Source organism: Coregonus clupeaformis, chromosome 6, assembly GCF_020615455.1.
Source record: "Coregonus clupeaformis isolate EN_2021a chromosome 6, ASM2061545v1, whole genome shotgun sequence".
NCBI lineage: Eukaryota > Metazoa > Chordata > Actinopteri > Salmoniformes > Salmonidae > Coregonus > Coregonus clupeaformis.
The window spans coordinates 1,368,203-1,383,317 of NC_059197.1; the positions used below are offsets into that span (position 1 = coordinate 1,368,203).

The 15,115-nt window shown below is 44.2% G+C and overlaps 1 protein-coding gene across 1 annotated transcript in view; it reads right to left on the reverse strand.

Annotated features, from left to right (window-relative positions):
- Positions 1-3,458: 3,458 nt before the first annotated feature.
- LOC121567354 (E3 ubiquitin-protein ligase CBL-like) overlaps positions 3,459-15,115 on the reverse strand; it is a 30,925-nt gene continuing 19,268 nt past the window's right edge. Inside the window, exons 5-16 of the mRNA XM_045217187.1 lie at positions 14,188-14,309; positions 12,795-12,932; positions 11,557-11,644; positions 11,074-11,205; positions 10,690-10,911; positions 9,874-10,005; positions 9,159-9,536; positions 8,892-8,986; positions 8,508-8,678; positions 8,157-8,245; positions 7,592-7,801; positions 3,459-7,035 (exon numbers count right to left, since the gene is read on the reverse strand). Coding sequence (XP_045073122.1) covers positions 6,740-7,035; positions 7,592-7,801; positions 8,157-8,245; positions 8,508-8,678; positions 8,892-8,986; positions 9,159-9,536; positions 9,874-10,005; positions 10,690-10,911; positions 11,074-11,205; positions 11,557-11,644; positions 12,795-12,932; positions 14,188-14,309 — 2,073 coding nt within the window. The 3' untranslated portion in view covers positions 3,459-6,739. The remainder of the gene's footprint in view (positions 7,036-7,591; positions 7,802-8,156; positions 8,246-8,507; positions 8,679-8,891; positions 8,987-9,158; positions 9,537-9,873; positions 10,006-10,689; positions 10,912-11,073; positions 11,206-11,556; positions 11,645-12,794; positions 12,933-14,187; positions 14,310-15,115) is intronic.

Genomic DNA, 15,115 nt, shown 5'->3' on the forward strand with positions numbered 1-15,115 from the left:
GTCATCTCCCATGTTTCCCACATTACTTCCCAACAGTACTAAAACATATTTAGATAAGTAAGATGAGGGGAACAAGAATAGGTTGTACCGGGTCTATATGCATTACAGATCTTAGACCTTTCTTAAGAACACTAAAATGGTGCAAACAATTCTTACCAAGGAGTTTTACTTAAGATTCAGATAGAGGCACGAACGACGAGCAAGACAGACCAAGATCGCCCCCTGGTGTTCACGCAGGGATGACTGTTGTAGTTGGACAGCAAGGTGGACTGGCAGAGCATCCGCTTATCACTGGGAGATGAAATGGAGGACAAGTGCACACCAATGTGGATAATTAAATCATGTTCAAGTTCACTGTAGAAACTGAAGTCCAAGGTTGCGTTCCGATTTCCACCCTTCTCCCAAAGTGTACATGTGCACACTCCTGTCATGGATTTAAAAGCATTCAGTGTAAGCGTTTGAGGTAGTTTCCGCCATTGTTAAATCCATGACTTCATGTATAGGGACTCGGGAGAACGGTAGAGAATCAAGGTATAAACCCAGTTGGGCTATCTTGGTCCTTTCTTTGTGATTCAAGTGACAAGACATGATTTCATCAAATTGAGGGATGTCTATGATAATCGATACATAGAGGAAATAAAAAAACAGGATAAATGATTATGGACAAAATAAATGCAGCAAAGCAAAGTATATATATGCTTCAAATTCCAGAAAAGAAAAACATGATTTCATGAAGTTTTGGGGGAGGAGTACAGCAGTAAATTAATAAATACCTTTATAATGGAAAATGCATAACAAAAAACAATGGATTCTGAAAGGTGCCCATTATCGGACCATCCACATGCATGGCCTTACAGACAGATGTTTTAAACCAAAGCAGACGTGGTGGCACTGATGACAGTTTAGACCTTGGTAGTGAGAAAAACTAAAGCAGTAAGGCAGCGAGAGATAGGTGGACACTTGCCCAATCCCAAATCGACCCTATGCACTTACAGAGGACTGAGGGAATTCGATAAATACAAAATGCAGAAAATGCCTCCTTTCCTATCAGAGGGCGAGAAGGAGCAATTTACCATATTACTCCTAAAGGTGCATAGGGGGCAAGGGCTAGGGTTTGATTTGGGATTGGACAAGTGTCCTGCAAAAGTCCAAGCCAACAGCAAGCCTGGGGCACAATCAGCAGCCAATGACATGTTATGTATAAAACATGGCTTAAAAACTAGACAGCTGAAAAAAATGTATTTTTCTGCAACACAGGTGTCGCGACACGTGTGAACCAGAGTAGAGAGAGATAGCTGAACACAGTCCTTGAGCAATGGATAAGTACCGTTAAACAGAGACTGAGACATGACGTCTTTACCTATTATTTTAATAAACAGTATAGCACTGTGCATACTTCCAAAGTAAGGAGCATTAAAAACCATCAAAAAGTTAAATAAACGCCTTGACTGTTTAAGAGAAAAATGGCATCGTGGACAGACAGCTCCCTCTTCTGGTAAAAAGTTCAACAATTCCAATTGAGGAAAGGCGTTTGATTTGTAATGTGGTGACGTCGTCCAATAGGCAGAGGGGTGCAAATAGGTAAGAAGCAATACTGGACTATCTTCGATTGTTAGACCAACGGGCTGAAACATTTACATTTTAGTCATTTAGGAGACGCTCTTATCCAGAGCGACTTACACAGACAATGCCTTATTCTAGTCATCAGGAGGACATTACCGACACATAAACATATGGCACTGCTCACAGAATTATTCAGAAAAGTAACCAAAAACCTTTGGGGAAAGAAATAACAAATAAAATCACATGCACAGGAATGCAAAATGAAATAAAACAACAATTTCCACATTTATCAGTAACTATACACTTCATTTTTAAAGTGACAGTATCGTAGCACAAATTGGTATAGTATGCAGAAAAAAGGTCAATATACACTTACAGTGCCTTCAGAAAGTATTCACACCCCTTCACTTTTTCCACATTTTGTTGTTGTGTTACAGCCTGAAGTTAAAATGGATAAGATTTTGATTTTGTGTGTCACTGGCCTACACATAATGTAAAAGTGGATTTTTTTTCCGAAAGCTGAAAATGTCTAGAGTCAATAATTATTCAACCCCTTTGCTATGGCAAGACTAAAGTCCATGCAACGTATGTGCTTAACAAGTCACATAAGTTGCATGGACTCTGTGTGCAATAATACTTTAACATGATTTTTGAATGAATACCTCATCTCTGTACCCCACACATACACTTATCTGTAAGGTCCCGCAGTTGAGCAGTGAATTTCAAAGACAGATTCAACCACAAAGACCAGGGAGGTTTTCCAATGCCTTGCAAAAAAGGGTACCTATTAGTAGATGAAAAAAAAGAACAAAAAGCAGACATTGAATATCCATTTGAGTATGGTGAAGTCATTAATTACACTTTGGATTGTGTATCAATACTCCCAGTCATTACAAAGACACAGACGTCCTCCTAACTCAGTTGCTGGAGAGGAAGGAACATTTTCAGGGATTTCAACATGAGACCAATGGTGACTTTAAAAAACAGTTCCAGAGTTTAATGGCTGTGATAGGAGAAAACTGAGGATGGATCAACAACATTGTAGTTACTCCACAATACTAACCTAATTGACAGAGTGAAAAGAAGGAAGCCTGTGCAGAATAAAAATATTTCAAAACATGCATCCTGTTTGCAACAAGGCACTAAAGTAATACTGCAAAATATGTGGCAAAGCAATTCACTTTCTCTCCTGAATAAAGGGTTATATTTGGGGCAAATCCAACACAACACATTATGGAGTACCACTCTCCATATTTTCAAGCATAGTGGTGGCTGGATCATGTTATGGGTATGCTTGTAATCGTTAAGGACTGGGGAGTTTGTCATGATAAAAAAATTAAAAGGAATGGAACTAAGCACAGGCAAAATCCTAGAGGAAAACCTGGTTCAGTCTGCTTTCCACCAGACACTAGGAGATGAACTCACCTTTCAGCAGGACAATAACCTAAAACACAAGGCCAAATCTACACTGGAGTTGCTTACCAAGAAGACAGTGAATGTTCCTGAGTGCCTGAGTTACAGTTTTGACTTAAATCTGCTTGAAAAACCATGAAAATGAAAATGTATGTCTAGCAATTATCAACAACCAATTTGATAGAGCTTGAATAATTTTTTAAAGAATAATGTGCAAATACTATACAATCCAGGAGTGCAACGCTCTTAGAGACTTACCCAGAAAGAATCACAGTTGTAAATCGCTGCCAAAAGGTGATTATAACATATGTTGGCTCAGAGGTGTGAATACTTATGTAAATTAGATATTTCTGCATTTCATTTTCAATACATTTGCAAACATTTTTAAACATGTTTTCACTTTGTCATTATGGGGTATTATGTGTAGATGGGTGAGAAAAAAAGAAAATGTAATCAATTTTGAATTCAGGCTGTAACAAAATATGGAATAAGTCAAGGGGTATGAATACTTTCTGAAGACACTGTACATACATACATACATACATACATGTTCATACATAGACAAGAATCAGTACAGTAATCAAGATGAAAGGAAAAGCGATTCTGTTCTGAAACCTCACAATCCCTATTGAACATGGTGCATTCAAAAGTTACGTCAACGTTTTGCTCAAGGCAACTAATAACAGAAGAAAAATAAACTAAGGACACCACAAACCTCTTCCAGTCTGGAGACTGTGAGATACAGTTGAGAAGCTAGCCTATACGATGATTCTACAGCCCTGGCGGCAATCCCATTAAATGAGCTTCTCTACCTTTAGGGGTGAAGCCAATGTACCTCAATAGTACCTGTCCTGGAGAGAAAAGTCTGGGGATTTGAGCCAGTGCAATTTTTACATTTTAACCAACAATGTAATAGCAGTCAGCACAAGATGGTGTGCACTTTATAATGACAATTATTAATAGGCTACTTTTGTCAATTCAATACGTGTGGATTTCGAATATTCATCGGTATGGCCTCCCCAAAAATAGAAGTTTGTCGACTGCGTTGAAACTCTGAAGGCCCTATAACCACTGAATCGGAAAACTCAAAAGTGAATGAAGACCTATCATTTAGACACACAGGAACATGATGCACCTACTGTATTCAATGAGTGCATTGGTTAGTTTAACAATGTGTTGTCAACTCATTATTGAGTCAAGACTAGTCGGAACAGTCCATGTGAAAAGTCACTTGTCTTGTACAAATGGTATTCCTGAGTTACAGATCGGATTGCAAAATTCAAGAAATATTCCCACAATTCCCAGGTTGTCCTGGAATCAGGAGGTAATAAGCAGGGAGGGAATCCTAAAACTTAGGAATCCTCCAACTGGGATTTCTGGGAAACCTGGGAATTTTGGGAACATTTCAGGAATTCTGCAACCCTAGTTACAGATGAAGATGTGTTTGTCCTCTTTCAACCAGGAAGTGTTTAACAATCGAAAACATAGAACAAAATGTCCACTTTCCCAACTGGTCCACAAACCCTGCTGTTGCGTTGACCCAAACAATGGTTGTAATATCTCTATAGGAGAAATGAAGTAATACACTCTTTATAACCCTGTCACTGTGTGACCGAAAGGGTTTACGAAAATAAATAAGAGTTGTATAGAATGTGCAACTTTCTTTCCCGTTCCTTTATGGGCTGCAACTCGTCAACATTTTGGGCGTGCGTCTCAACATGTCCTTGTTCACTAAGCTACTGGGCTTTTTGCAGCTGTGCAATTAAGCTGATCCTTAATGACAACGCTCGCACAACTCCCAATTTCATCTAGATTAGATGTACTCCCCTTTAAAGTGGACGTCTGATTGAGTTATGACACTGTTCCTTTTCATCAATCACATTGTTCGTTTTGCCGATGCTACCACTTAGGTCAATATGCTGACAGTGCCATTTATGATGTCATCTTAATTCCTCTAAAGGCTATCCAGTCCAACACTATCCTAAAGATGGGAAACCAACTGAAGTCAGCTTGATTTGCACAACCCAAGCTGCTTGCAATTTCAAGTATGCTACATCACCAAATAAAGATTACAAATTAGATACTGTCACTTTAAAAAAGAGAGGTTAAACAACAATATTCACAAATGTACATTTAAGGCTTAATTGTATAGCACTAACAATAGTAGCAGCAGTAAAGCACTTCTGAATTAATAATAACAATAACGATCATTATAATAATAATATATTATTAAAGTAACGGACAACACATTTTTTCCCCACAATGCTGAACAGCTTCGGTATACGTCTCGGACGAAGCTCTCCTCATGTCTGAGCTGTTTTCAATGCATCATCAAATCTTGGCCCGGGACTGGGCCTTTAATAGAATCTGTCAATCCTTTTTCTCTCACCATTAGATTTCAGTACACTTTGCCCCTCCCATTCAGACGATTGGTAGAGAGAAGTGTGTTTAGAAAGAGCACTACATTTAAGGAAGAACGATTCATTCCACATTCATTTTGCACAGGAATAGTAGAGGGATTGGGTCATTGTCCAATCGGGACCTCCCAGATGGCTTCGATTGATTAGATCTGACAGAATGGGAGAGAGAGAGAGAGAGAACCCCCCCCCCCCCACTGTGCTAACACAGACAAAGTCATTCGAAGTTCGTATCACACATTTGCATGGCTTAACAGTGGATCCAGGACTGCCTCTAAAAACCGTCTTACTGAAAAAACTAAACACAGGCTTCCCAGTCCCAGTTTTGTCATCAAAATCACTGACAAGGTGATTAGGGGTGGTTAGATGTAGGAAATAATACTACCCACAGTAGAAAATGATGCATATAGCTAATAACACAGTCAAACACAGCTTTGCTTTTCACTGGGGTTAAGTGAAATTGTCAATCGTGAGCTAGGTCAGCCATCACGCGTCCCTACCCTACTAGCCAAGTTAATGGTCAGACACACCTAACACACTTCCCAGACAAAGACACATACCCTGTGGGTTAACCTTTCCCATAGCTGTAGATCACTTGAAAACAACCCCCCCCCCACATAACTGGAGACGACAGTCCAGACCTTTAACACTAACATCATGCTACTGTGAGGCAAACAACAACACACAGATTAATTTCCCCAAAAGGTATCGAAGCAATATCATTAAAGGCCATTTTTGACATGTTGCCAAATGTTCTGCTGTGAGTCTAGGAAACGCCTGCTTCTGAATGCTAAACCAAATCCGTCTCTCTACTCAGAGGGCTGGGGACTATAGAAGGGTGCTCTCTCCCTCAGAGCAGTCTCAAAGAACCACTATCTTTGTCCTCTGCAATCTATCCTTAACATGAAGGAAAAAAATGACCTTCGAAGCGGAACTCATTGGAAATATATATATGTATACATTATACACATTTAATATATATTTTGTTATATATTAAATTCTTATATAGACACACGTACATGTTTTTTTTTTTTGCGAGGTGTCGATTACATTTCGGTAGAGAGGCCTCGAGAGGACACGAAAACGACTGAGAAAGACCGTCGAAGCTTCGGTTGCGGGATGAGCCTTCATCACCACTTCACCCCATGGGATATGAAGAGCGGCCCTGCAGCACATTACAAAAGGCGTCCGGACACGCGTGGAGTGCAGGGCTCGGAGTCACACACAGTTAGCAGTGAGCTAGCTTTGAGAGGGTGCTGGAGATGAGACTGCAGGGGCTCCAGTTAGCACTGAAGCGCTAGTACCGTAGGCGATGGGCTTTGGGCTGAGCTGGAGCAGAGGAGGTACTATGTAAGAATGTGCGCCGTGGAGGGAATGGAGACAAACTCGCGCAGGATATTCTTGGCCATCTCCATATTGTTCTGTGCAATCATCAGGGCTTTCTGGATGTCCTGGTATGTGTAGCCCTGGCTCATGAGATGCTCGATCTCGCTGGTAATCTGGGGGTTGGCTACTCCTCCACCTCCTTTTCCTCCTCCAGTGCCTAATCCAGGAGGTATGGGGCTGGGCCGGCGCTCTGAGTTGATGCGGCGGGGGAGGGGCTTGGGAGGCCGCTCTGGGGCGTCGCTGGACTCTGAGAAGGCTAGAAGAACAGGGAGGAGAATAGAACAGCATTCACATCAAAAACCACAGAACAACAAGCAGCATCCACATTACAATTCAGTACTCCTGCCCAAATCTTGATTCGCAATCGTAAGTCTTGAAGACGGTATAAGGGTGCTCTATGAGTTAAAATGGATAAATATAGGAATACAACACCAGGGACAACCTGGTTAAATACCCAGAGTTAGTCAACCATTTGAGACGCACAGGGCGAGGAGTTTTTCCTCAACACATGACTAGGCCGGAAAAAACTCTGGGCTCTACTAACAGCCTATATCTTACAACTGCAGATAAGAATTGGCTATTCATCTAGCTCAAATCTGATGCACCGTTTGTTGTACATGGTCTCTATCAAATAAACTACCTAGGGCCCAGTGTTCCCTGGTCTGATCAGGTCAGGAAAAAATACAAATGAACTATAGGGGTCTGAAACTCGTGGCTCTGAAGCCACATGCGGCTCTTTAACTACCCCCTATTGAAACCTCTGACCTTACAAATGAACTATATCACCGGCTCAGAGTTGTTGGGGGCCTTACAGGTGGACGCTCCGGGCTCGCTGTCCATGGAGAGACGGCTGAAGGCGGCGGCCCCCAGCTCGGAGAGGGTGCGTCGGGCCACGGCAAACACTGGTTTAGGGATGTCGTAGCCATTCTCCTCCTCTACCTCCTCGGGGGGCTCCCGGACCGGGCAGGGGGACTCCCAGATGGGGCCATTGGTACTGGCCAGGGGGGGCAGCTCAGAGCAATCTGGGGAACGGAGGGATTCACAGTGTGGTCAGAAGGGCGAAATGAAACAATGGCATTTTAATCTCTTCGAATAGAATGGAATTGAATAGAATAGTGTGGGCTATAATATAATACAGTGGGCTAGAATAGAATACAGTGGGCTAGAATAGAATACAGTGGGCTAGATCGGTGGGCTAAAATGAGAATAGAGCTGGAGTGCTGAACTAGCAAAGATGGGGTATACTGCATGCGTGTTTATAATAAGCAGAAGCAGATAGGGTTTAGAACAGAGAGTGGTCATAAAGTACTGGTCAAAAGTAGTGCACTAATAGGGTGCCATTTGGCTCACAGCCATAGTGTTGTGGTAGGGCAGTACCAGAGTCTCTGGCCAGGTGAGGCAGGGAGGCTGTGAGGGCCTGGGCGTTATACATTTGAGGTCCTTCATCCAGGTCATTCAGCATGGGCCTACCAAACACAGGAAGGGGAGGGAGACTAAGAGGACATGACATCAAATGGGCAGATATTACTTTTATTATATATATATATTTTTACACTTGTTGGGTTTTTCACTATTGACGGGCAATCAATTGTCAGAATAAGAAAATACATAATTGAAGATGCACACAGTATCCCTACGATATCATCAAAGTTATCAATTAACTTACAGTGACACTTTTCAATGTTTCTCAATGAGCGGGGATACTGCCTTATAGCAGAGGGTGCTTACCATGAGTTAAGAGAGCTGGCCTGGGGGGGTTTGGGGACTGGGGTCTCTGCCACCACAAGGGGGGCTGCGATGGGGGCCAGGACGGGCCGAGACGTGGGGATCATGTAGTCGGACTCCTCGTCACTCTCATAGGCCTCCTCCCCAGCCACAGGCTTCAGACCTGGATGGGGTCTGACAACGCAGGGAGAGAGAAGGGGACAGTTAATATAACCAGGGCCAAGGGATTTTGTGACCTGATCAGGGAAAACTCTGGGTTCTGAGGATAGGCTATACCTAGGACAGAGTTTTCTGGGTAAAGTCACTTGGTCAGGAAAAACCCCTGGCCTTATACAGGAAATACCACATTCACACAGCAATGAGAGGAGTGTGAGTACTGTACTGTACCTTGTTGCCAGAGCGTAGATGGCATTGGCCGAGGCAGAAGGCTTCACTTTGGGGTTGTCGTACTCCTGACTGCCAGATGCCGTGCCTGCAAAACTCTGGGGAGGAACATAGAAGACAGACATGACACAGCTAAAGTCCTACTTCTGTAAATACCAATTTGTGATCCCTACACATTCACACACAATTGTACACAGTCTTGGTATAGATTCAATCCATGTCTGTGAAACCACATTTAATCAACTGCTCTAATAGAAGCTAGTATTAGACCTGGACTCCCTTCACCAGCTGATGGTCCAGACTGAGCGAGCTGTTGTTCTTCTGTCCGTCCGTGCATCCGTCTAGGGCTGAGGGTAGGGCCAGGGGGAGGGAGTGTCTGTTGGAGAGCTCCCGGACCCCCCGCGTGTCTCCCACACCGGGTGGCTGTCCGGGGGCCTTGGGCACTGGCCTGGGGTTCCAGTCGGCCAGGTTGCGGTTGGGCGGGGCAGGGGGAAGCTTGAGCTCCCCCAGGGGGGTGCAGGGTAGTGGCCGTCTGCCGAGCCACCCGTCAGGCCCGGCAGAGAGAGGTCTGTCTGGGGGAGGAGGGGGCGGCAGGTTCCTCAGGGCTGGGGGCAGGGGGAGAGGCTTGTCCTTGTGGTGGGAGGATGCCTATGGGAAAGGAGAGCACAATTACAGACCATGAGGACAATCAATTTAATCTGTTTTCAAAAGGAAGAAGTAGTCTACTTTATAGGAGAATTTGTCAACTTATCAAGGAAGCACATTAATTAACAGCTATCATGCCAAAAACACTTTGGTTTTTTTAACAAATGTTTTTGAGGATTTTGGTTTGTGCTATCAAATCATACATTATTACTACTTATTTCTATTCAACCTAAATTGTCCTCCAACAGTGGCTAAATAGGACCCTCTCTCACACACATTTCAACTTGTGACATTCCCATTTGTCTATTGCTGTTCGACTGTGAATGCGCAGAGAGCTTGCCTTGGATGTGGCCCCTGGGCTGGATGCTCCTGGGGGGTTGGGCGGTCGGTGATGCAGGAGGTCAAGGCGGGGGGGCACGGGGGGCAGGGAGGACTGGGGCGCCAGGGACATGGGCGAGGGGGGCCGCTCCACCTGCAACGTACCAACAACATCACCCCACAGCTCAGGGAGAGAGTTCTAGAAACTTTTCACTGCACACTTACTCTTCAATACCAGAGAAAACATTTCCCATCACATCAAAGCTGTGTGTAGTCTCACTCTCAAAGTATTAGTCTATTCAAGCTTACTCCACTGGCTGAGTTCTGACGTGTTACAAAGGGACAGCTGAAAGATGCTGGCTCACAACAGGAGAAAAGGGCCCTGCACATCAAACACCTGGAAGAAGCAAAGCTAACCCTGACCTTAGAAGTCAAAGATGAAAGCTATGTGATCTTAGACTCTGAAGGTGTGAGAAAGAGAGGAAGAGTACCTCAGAACAGTTCAGTTTACAGCAGGGGTGCACAACTATAGTCCACAAGGATTTCAGTAGGCTTTATGCCCACATTCAGTAGGCCAACTTTGAGAAAAATTCAGTCACAAATAATAAGTTTCTATCTGAACGGTCCACAATGTTGTGCCTTGCTGAACGTAGCCCAGGGATAGAGGAAGAGTAATGTAAAGTTGTCCCTAGACACTTGGGTCAGTTTCGCATTTTCCCCACTAATGTTAAGGTTAAGATTGGGGAGGGGAAGCTGATCCTAGACCTGTACCTAGGGGAAACATCACCCAGGAAGAGAGCTCCATATCAGCTTTAGGCCCCATCTAGACGGCGCTCACCTTGGAACAGGCCAGCTTGCTCATCATGAGGTGGGGGTCTTCCAGCCGGTCATCTTCGTCATCGTCGTAGCTGGGCGACGGGGCGCCCTCCGCCCCGAACATGCCCCTGCAGCCCCCGTAGGAGCCCCCTATGGGGTCCTTGGGGTCAAAGGGGTCAACCACGATGGGCTCCGTGCCCTTGATCTCACAGCGGCAGAACGGGCAGCCCTGACCCTCCGACTCCTGAAGGAGAAGAAAAGAACAGAGAGAGGGAGAGAGAGAGGGATTACGGAAATTCATGACTATATGAGGATGCACATGCATACACCCACATACACACTTCCGCCCACTGACCCAAACACCCGCCCCTACCCAGCAGTGTGAGAGAGACTAGGCGTACAGTACCTGCCAGGCGGTGAGACAGGAGGTACACATGAGGTGACCACAGGGCTCGATCTTCACGTCCTTGTCGTTCTCCGCACAGATCTTACACAGCTGGAAGGTGGAGCCCATCTCACAGTACAGCTCATATTGCTCCTGAGGACAAACACACAGAGATACATAGTCAGCCATGGGATTTCAGCAGACCTCCCTGAGCGCAGGATAACACGTACAGTAAATACAAATAGAGCACATTAAAGCACCCTTAGTTTAGTTTGGTTCTTATAAGGCAACAAAAAGGAGCCAGGGTCGTGTTCAGTAGTGCACACCATTGAAAAACATTTTGAAACAGAAAACAAATTAGAATTTCCTACTGGACAAGTTCAGATAGTACGCTGTTTCACTCCGTTTCAAAACGTTTTCTCTACAGAGCAGGACCCAAGATTCAGGAAGTGCAGTATGTAAGGTTATGAATACGAGAGACAGATGGAGATAAGAGAGACCCACCTGTGTGACTTTGATATGGTCTTGTGGCGAGGGTTCACACAGTCCTGTGAGGTCTGGGTTCTGGCTGCGCCCGTCAGGGAACAGGTAGCTGGGCAGAGGAGATGGAACTCTGGTCACTCACAAGGGTAAACCAACACACATAGGTTGTGTCTCAAATGTCACCCTATTCCCCATATCAAGTACACTACTACTGACTAGAGCCACACAGGGCTGCCAAATAGGATCAAAAGCACGGCACTTTATGGGGAATAGGGTGTCATTTGAATCGCAGCCATACTGTATGTTTTTGACTATGTTTTTCATGTAACCTTGAGGCCTTAGTGATACTTTGCATAGTGGCTTTATAGAACACATGTGTCAGGCTCTTTGCAAAGCAAATCGCTTTACATTTACATTTTAGTCATTTAGCAGGCGCTCTTATCCAGAGCGACTTACATTTAGTGAATACATTTTTGATTTAAAATATTTATTTTTTTAGTATATATTTTTTTTTATACTGGCCCCCCGTGGGAAAACAAAACAGAAGTTTGAATACTGGCATACTCTAGGACAGTGGTTCCCAACCGGTCTTCGAGGAACCCCAACAGTCCATTTTCTTGTTGAAATCCCAGACAAACACACCTCATTCAACTTGTCAAGGAGTTGATTATTAGTTGACAAGTAGAATCAGGGGTGCTTGTCTGCGACCACAATAGAAAGGTGTACCTGTTGGGGGTACTGGAGGACAAGAGTTTGGAACCACTGCTGTAGTAGACGGAACTCTGGTCACTCACAAGGGAAAACCAACACACATAAGTTGTGTCTCAAATTACACCCTATTCCCCATATCAAGTACACTTCTACTGACTAGAGTCACACAGGAGACACCATTATATCTACTATCCACCCAAACCTCTGACTGCACATTGCAAATCAAACTCTCCTGCTGCTTATGAAAACAGAAGAGGAGGACATGGAGTCGTGGCCGATGCAACATGAGACGTGTTGGTTTGAGTTCAGTGGCACAGGGACTTTGAGATGCCAAATTATCCACATGGTTTATAGAAAGATCACCTCTTGGGTTGAGACTGGAGAGAGTGAGAGCGAGAAATAGATACAGAGACGAGCGAGAAACAGACAAAGACAGACAGACGGACACAGTTCGAGAGACAGAAAGAGAGAGAGAGAGACCGAGATAGAGACAGACACAGAGAGAGAGAGAGAGAGAGAGAGAGAGAGAGAGAGGCTGGTGAACTCACAATCCTTCCCGGAAGCCGTCGATGAGGGCCTGGAAGAGGGGCTTGTTGTGGGGGATGGTCTGCAGGATGTTCCCATCTGCAGTGACGTAGCCGATGGCCCACTGGCCCAGCCGCGTGCAGCTCAGCCTGAAGATGTAGCTGTGGAACATAAACACAGGGAAAACACCCTAAGCAAACTCCTGGTGAGCTTCTCTGTCCTGAGTTTAATACGAAAGGATATACATTTTTAATTAACAAGCCTTTTATAAAGCAATTGTAGGCATTACAAGCTTTTGTAAACAATATACTGTACATGCTTATAAATTGTATTGCTTATAGTGTGAGAGTGTGTACACACAAACACACACACATAGCTTACAATGCAGTACATGTTTATACATCACAGAATCCTCAAGTATTATTAGTATGAATACACTACCCATAAATAGTTAAGTAATGCTTATTCATTAAAATCATTATAAAGAGTCACCAATTTTGTCATCTAGGAGTAAGAGGTGAATGAAGGCTAAATACTTGCTGTGTTGTGTCACACACTTGCCCTCTGTTGGAGCCAGTATTGACATCAGCCCAGTCTCTACAATAGGCCTATTGATGCTAGGTACCATGCTGTTCCATGTGCCACAGGGGGCACGTGAGACCAGGGGGTGAGGGCGGACTGGCGCCTTCTGTGTCATTGTGTAAGTGTGCGTTAGACAGCCAAGCTGGTGGTGCTCGCCACGGTGTGTAAAGGTCGAGTTTGTTAGTGTGTGTAAGCTCATGACAGACTGAGACTGTAAGAATGTAGTGTGTTTAACAGTAGTCTAAGTAGCTGTTTTGGAGTGTGAGAGTATGTGACAGCATGGGCAAGACTCAAGTCAGTGACAATCACACATCATGTTGGAGAAAAAAAATGTGAATATGCAAAGTCATGGTTATAATGCGATGGTAACTTGAATGAAAGTGTATAATTAAGCAATAATGCACGATGGGATGTGGTATATGGCCAATATACCATGGCTAAGGGCTGTTCCTATGCACGACGCAAAGCGGAGTACCTGGATACAGCCCTTAGCCGTGGTATATTGGCCATATACCACAAACCCCTGAGGTGCCTTATTGCTATTATAAACTGGTTACCAACGTAATTAAATATTTTGTCATACCCGTGGCATACGGTCTGATATACCACTGCTGTCAGCCAATCAGCATTCAGGGCTCAAACCACCCAGTTTATAATAAATATCATCGTCTCTCACTGGGTTTGTGCTTTGACAATAGCAGAGAAAGTGTATATGGCTGAGGTGTGCGTGCGTCAGCGTGCATACGCTGTGTCAGTGTGTGTGAGCGTGTGTTGATGTGTGCATGTCAGTGGTGCATGTGCCTGTTGTGTCTGTATGTAGACTCTCTCACTGACCTGCCAGGCTTGTGGATGAACTTCTGCAGCCGGGCCTTGACCTCATCGTAGGTGAGGAAGGCCATGTAGCCAGGGTGAGTCACCGCTAGGCTATTCCAGTTCCTCAGCAGAGACGACCAAGGCTGTATACACACACACGGGCACAAAGTTAACCAATAATGTATGAAAATGTATGCACTCACTAACTAAGTCGCTCTGGATAAGAGCGTCTGCTAAATGACTAAAATGTCAAATGTCAAATGTCTCAGAGTGGTACAACGTGGAGAGTAACGCAAACAAATCTAACAAATCATGAAAGCTCCCTTTACTTTCTCCAGAGATGCAACCCTATCTCCATATCAGATCTGGCCCCTGGGAATGGTAATGTGGTAACGATGGTGAGAAGCTACTGTACTAAGAGTAAATCACCTTGCGCTGCACTACGCCTGCCTGTTTGAGTACACTGACACACCATGAGGAACTATTTTCATCTGGCTGGTCTTAAAATGTATGTGTGGTGACAAGAGGAAAGAGGAAATAGAGTTAGTCCAGTGTTCTACTGCTAGCAATGGAAGCTAATGCGCTATAACAAACTCCTTTAAAATGTACTTAGCGATTAGCTAGCATACGTAGCAGTTCGAAGGGGGATCCACACCAGTGAGTTTGTGAGGTCTCTTGACACGTCAAAAACTATGAAAGAAAGCGTGAAGTGAAGTGAACTCATGCTGATGGTTTGGAGGCAAAATTAAGTGGAAACACAGTGACCAAAGACCTAGCCTTGTTCAACACAGTTAACCAATAATGGGCTATGCATGTATGGTGACCCAACAGACTGCAAACCGCCGCCCTGTCACTTCTTCTAAAGATGCATTTTCAGATGTAATTTAAAAGAAGTGTCTGTAACTGTGAAAGTATTTAAATTAGGATGCTTTTCTTAGCCTAGTCTACG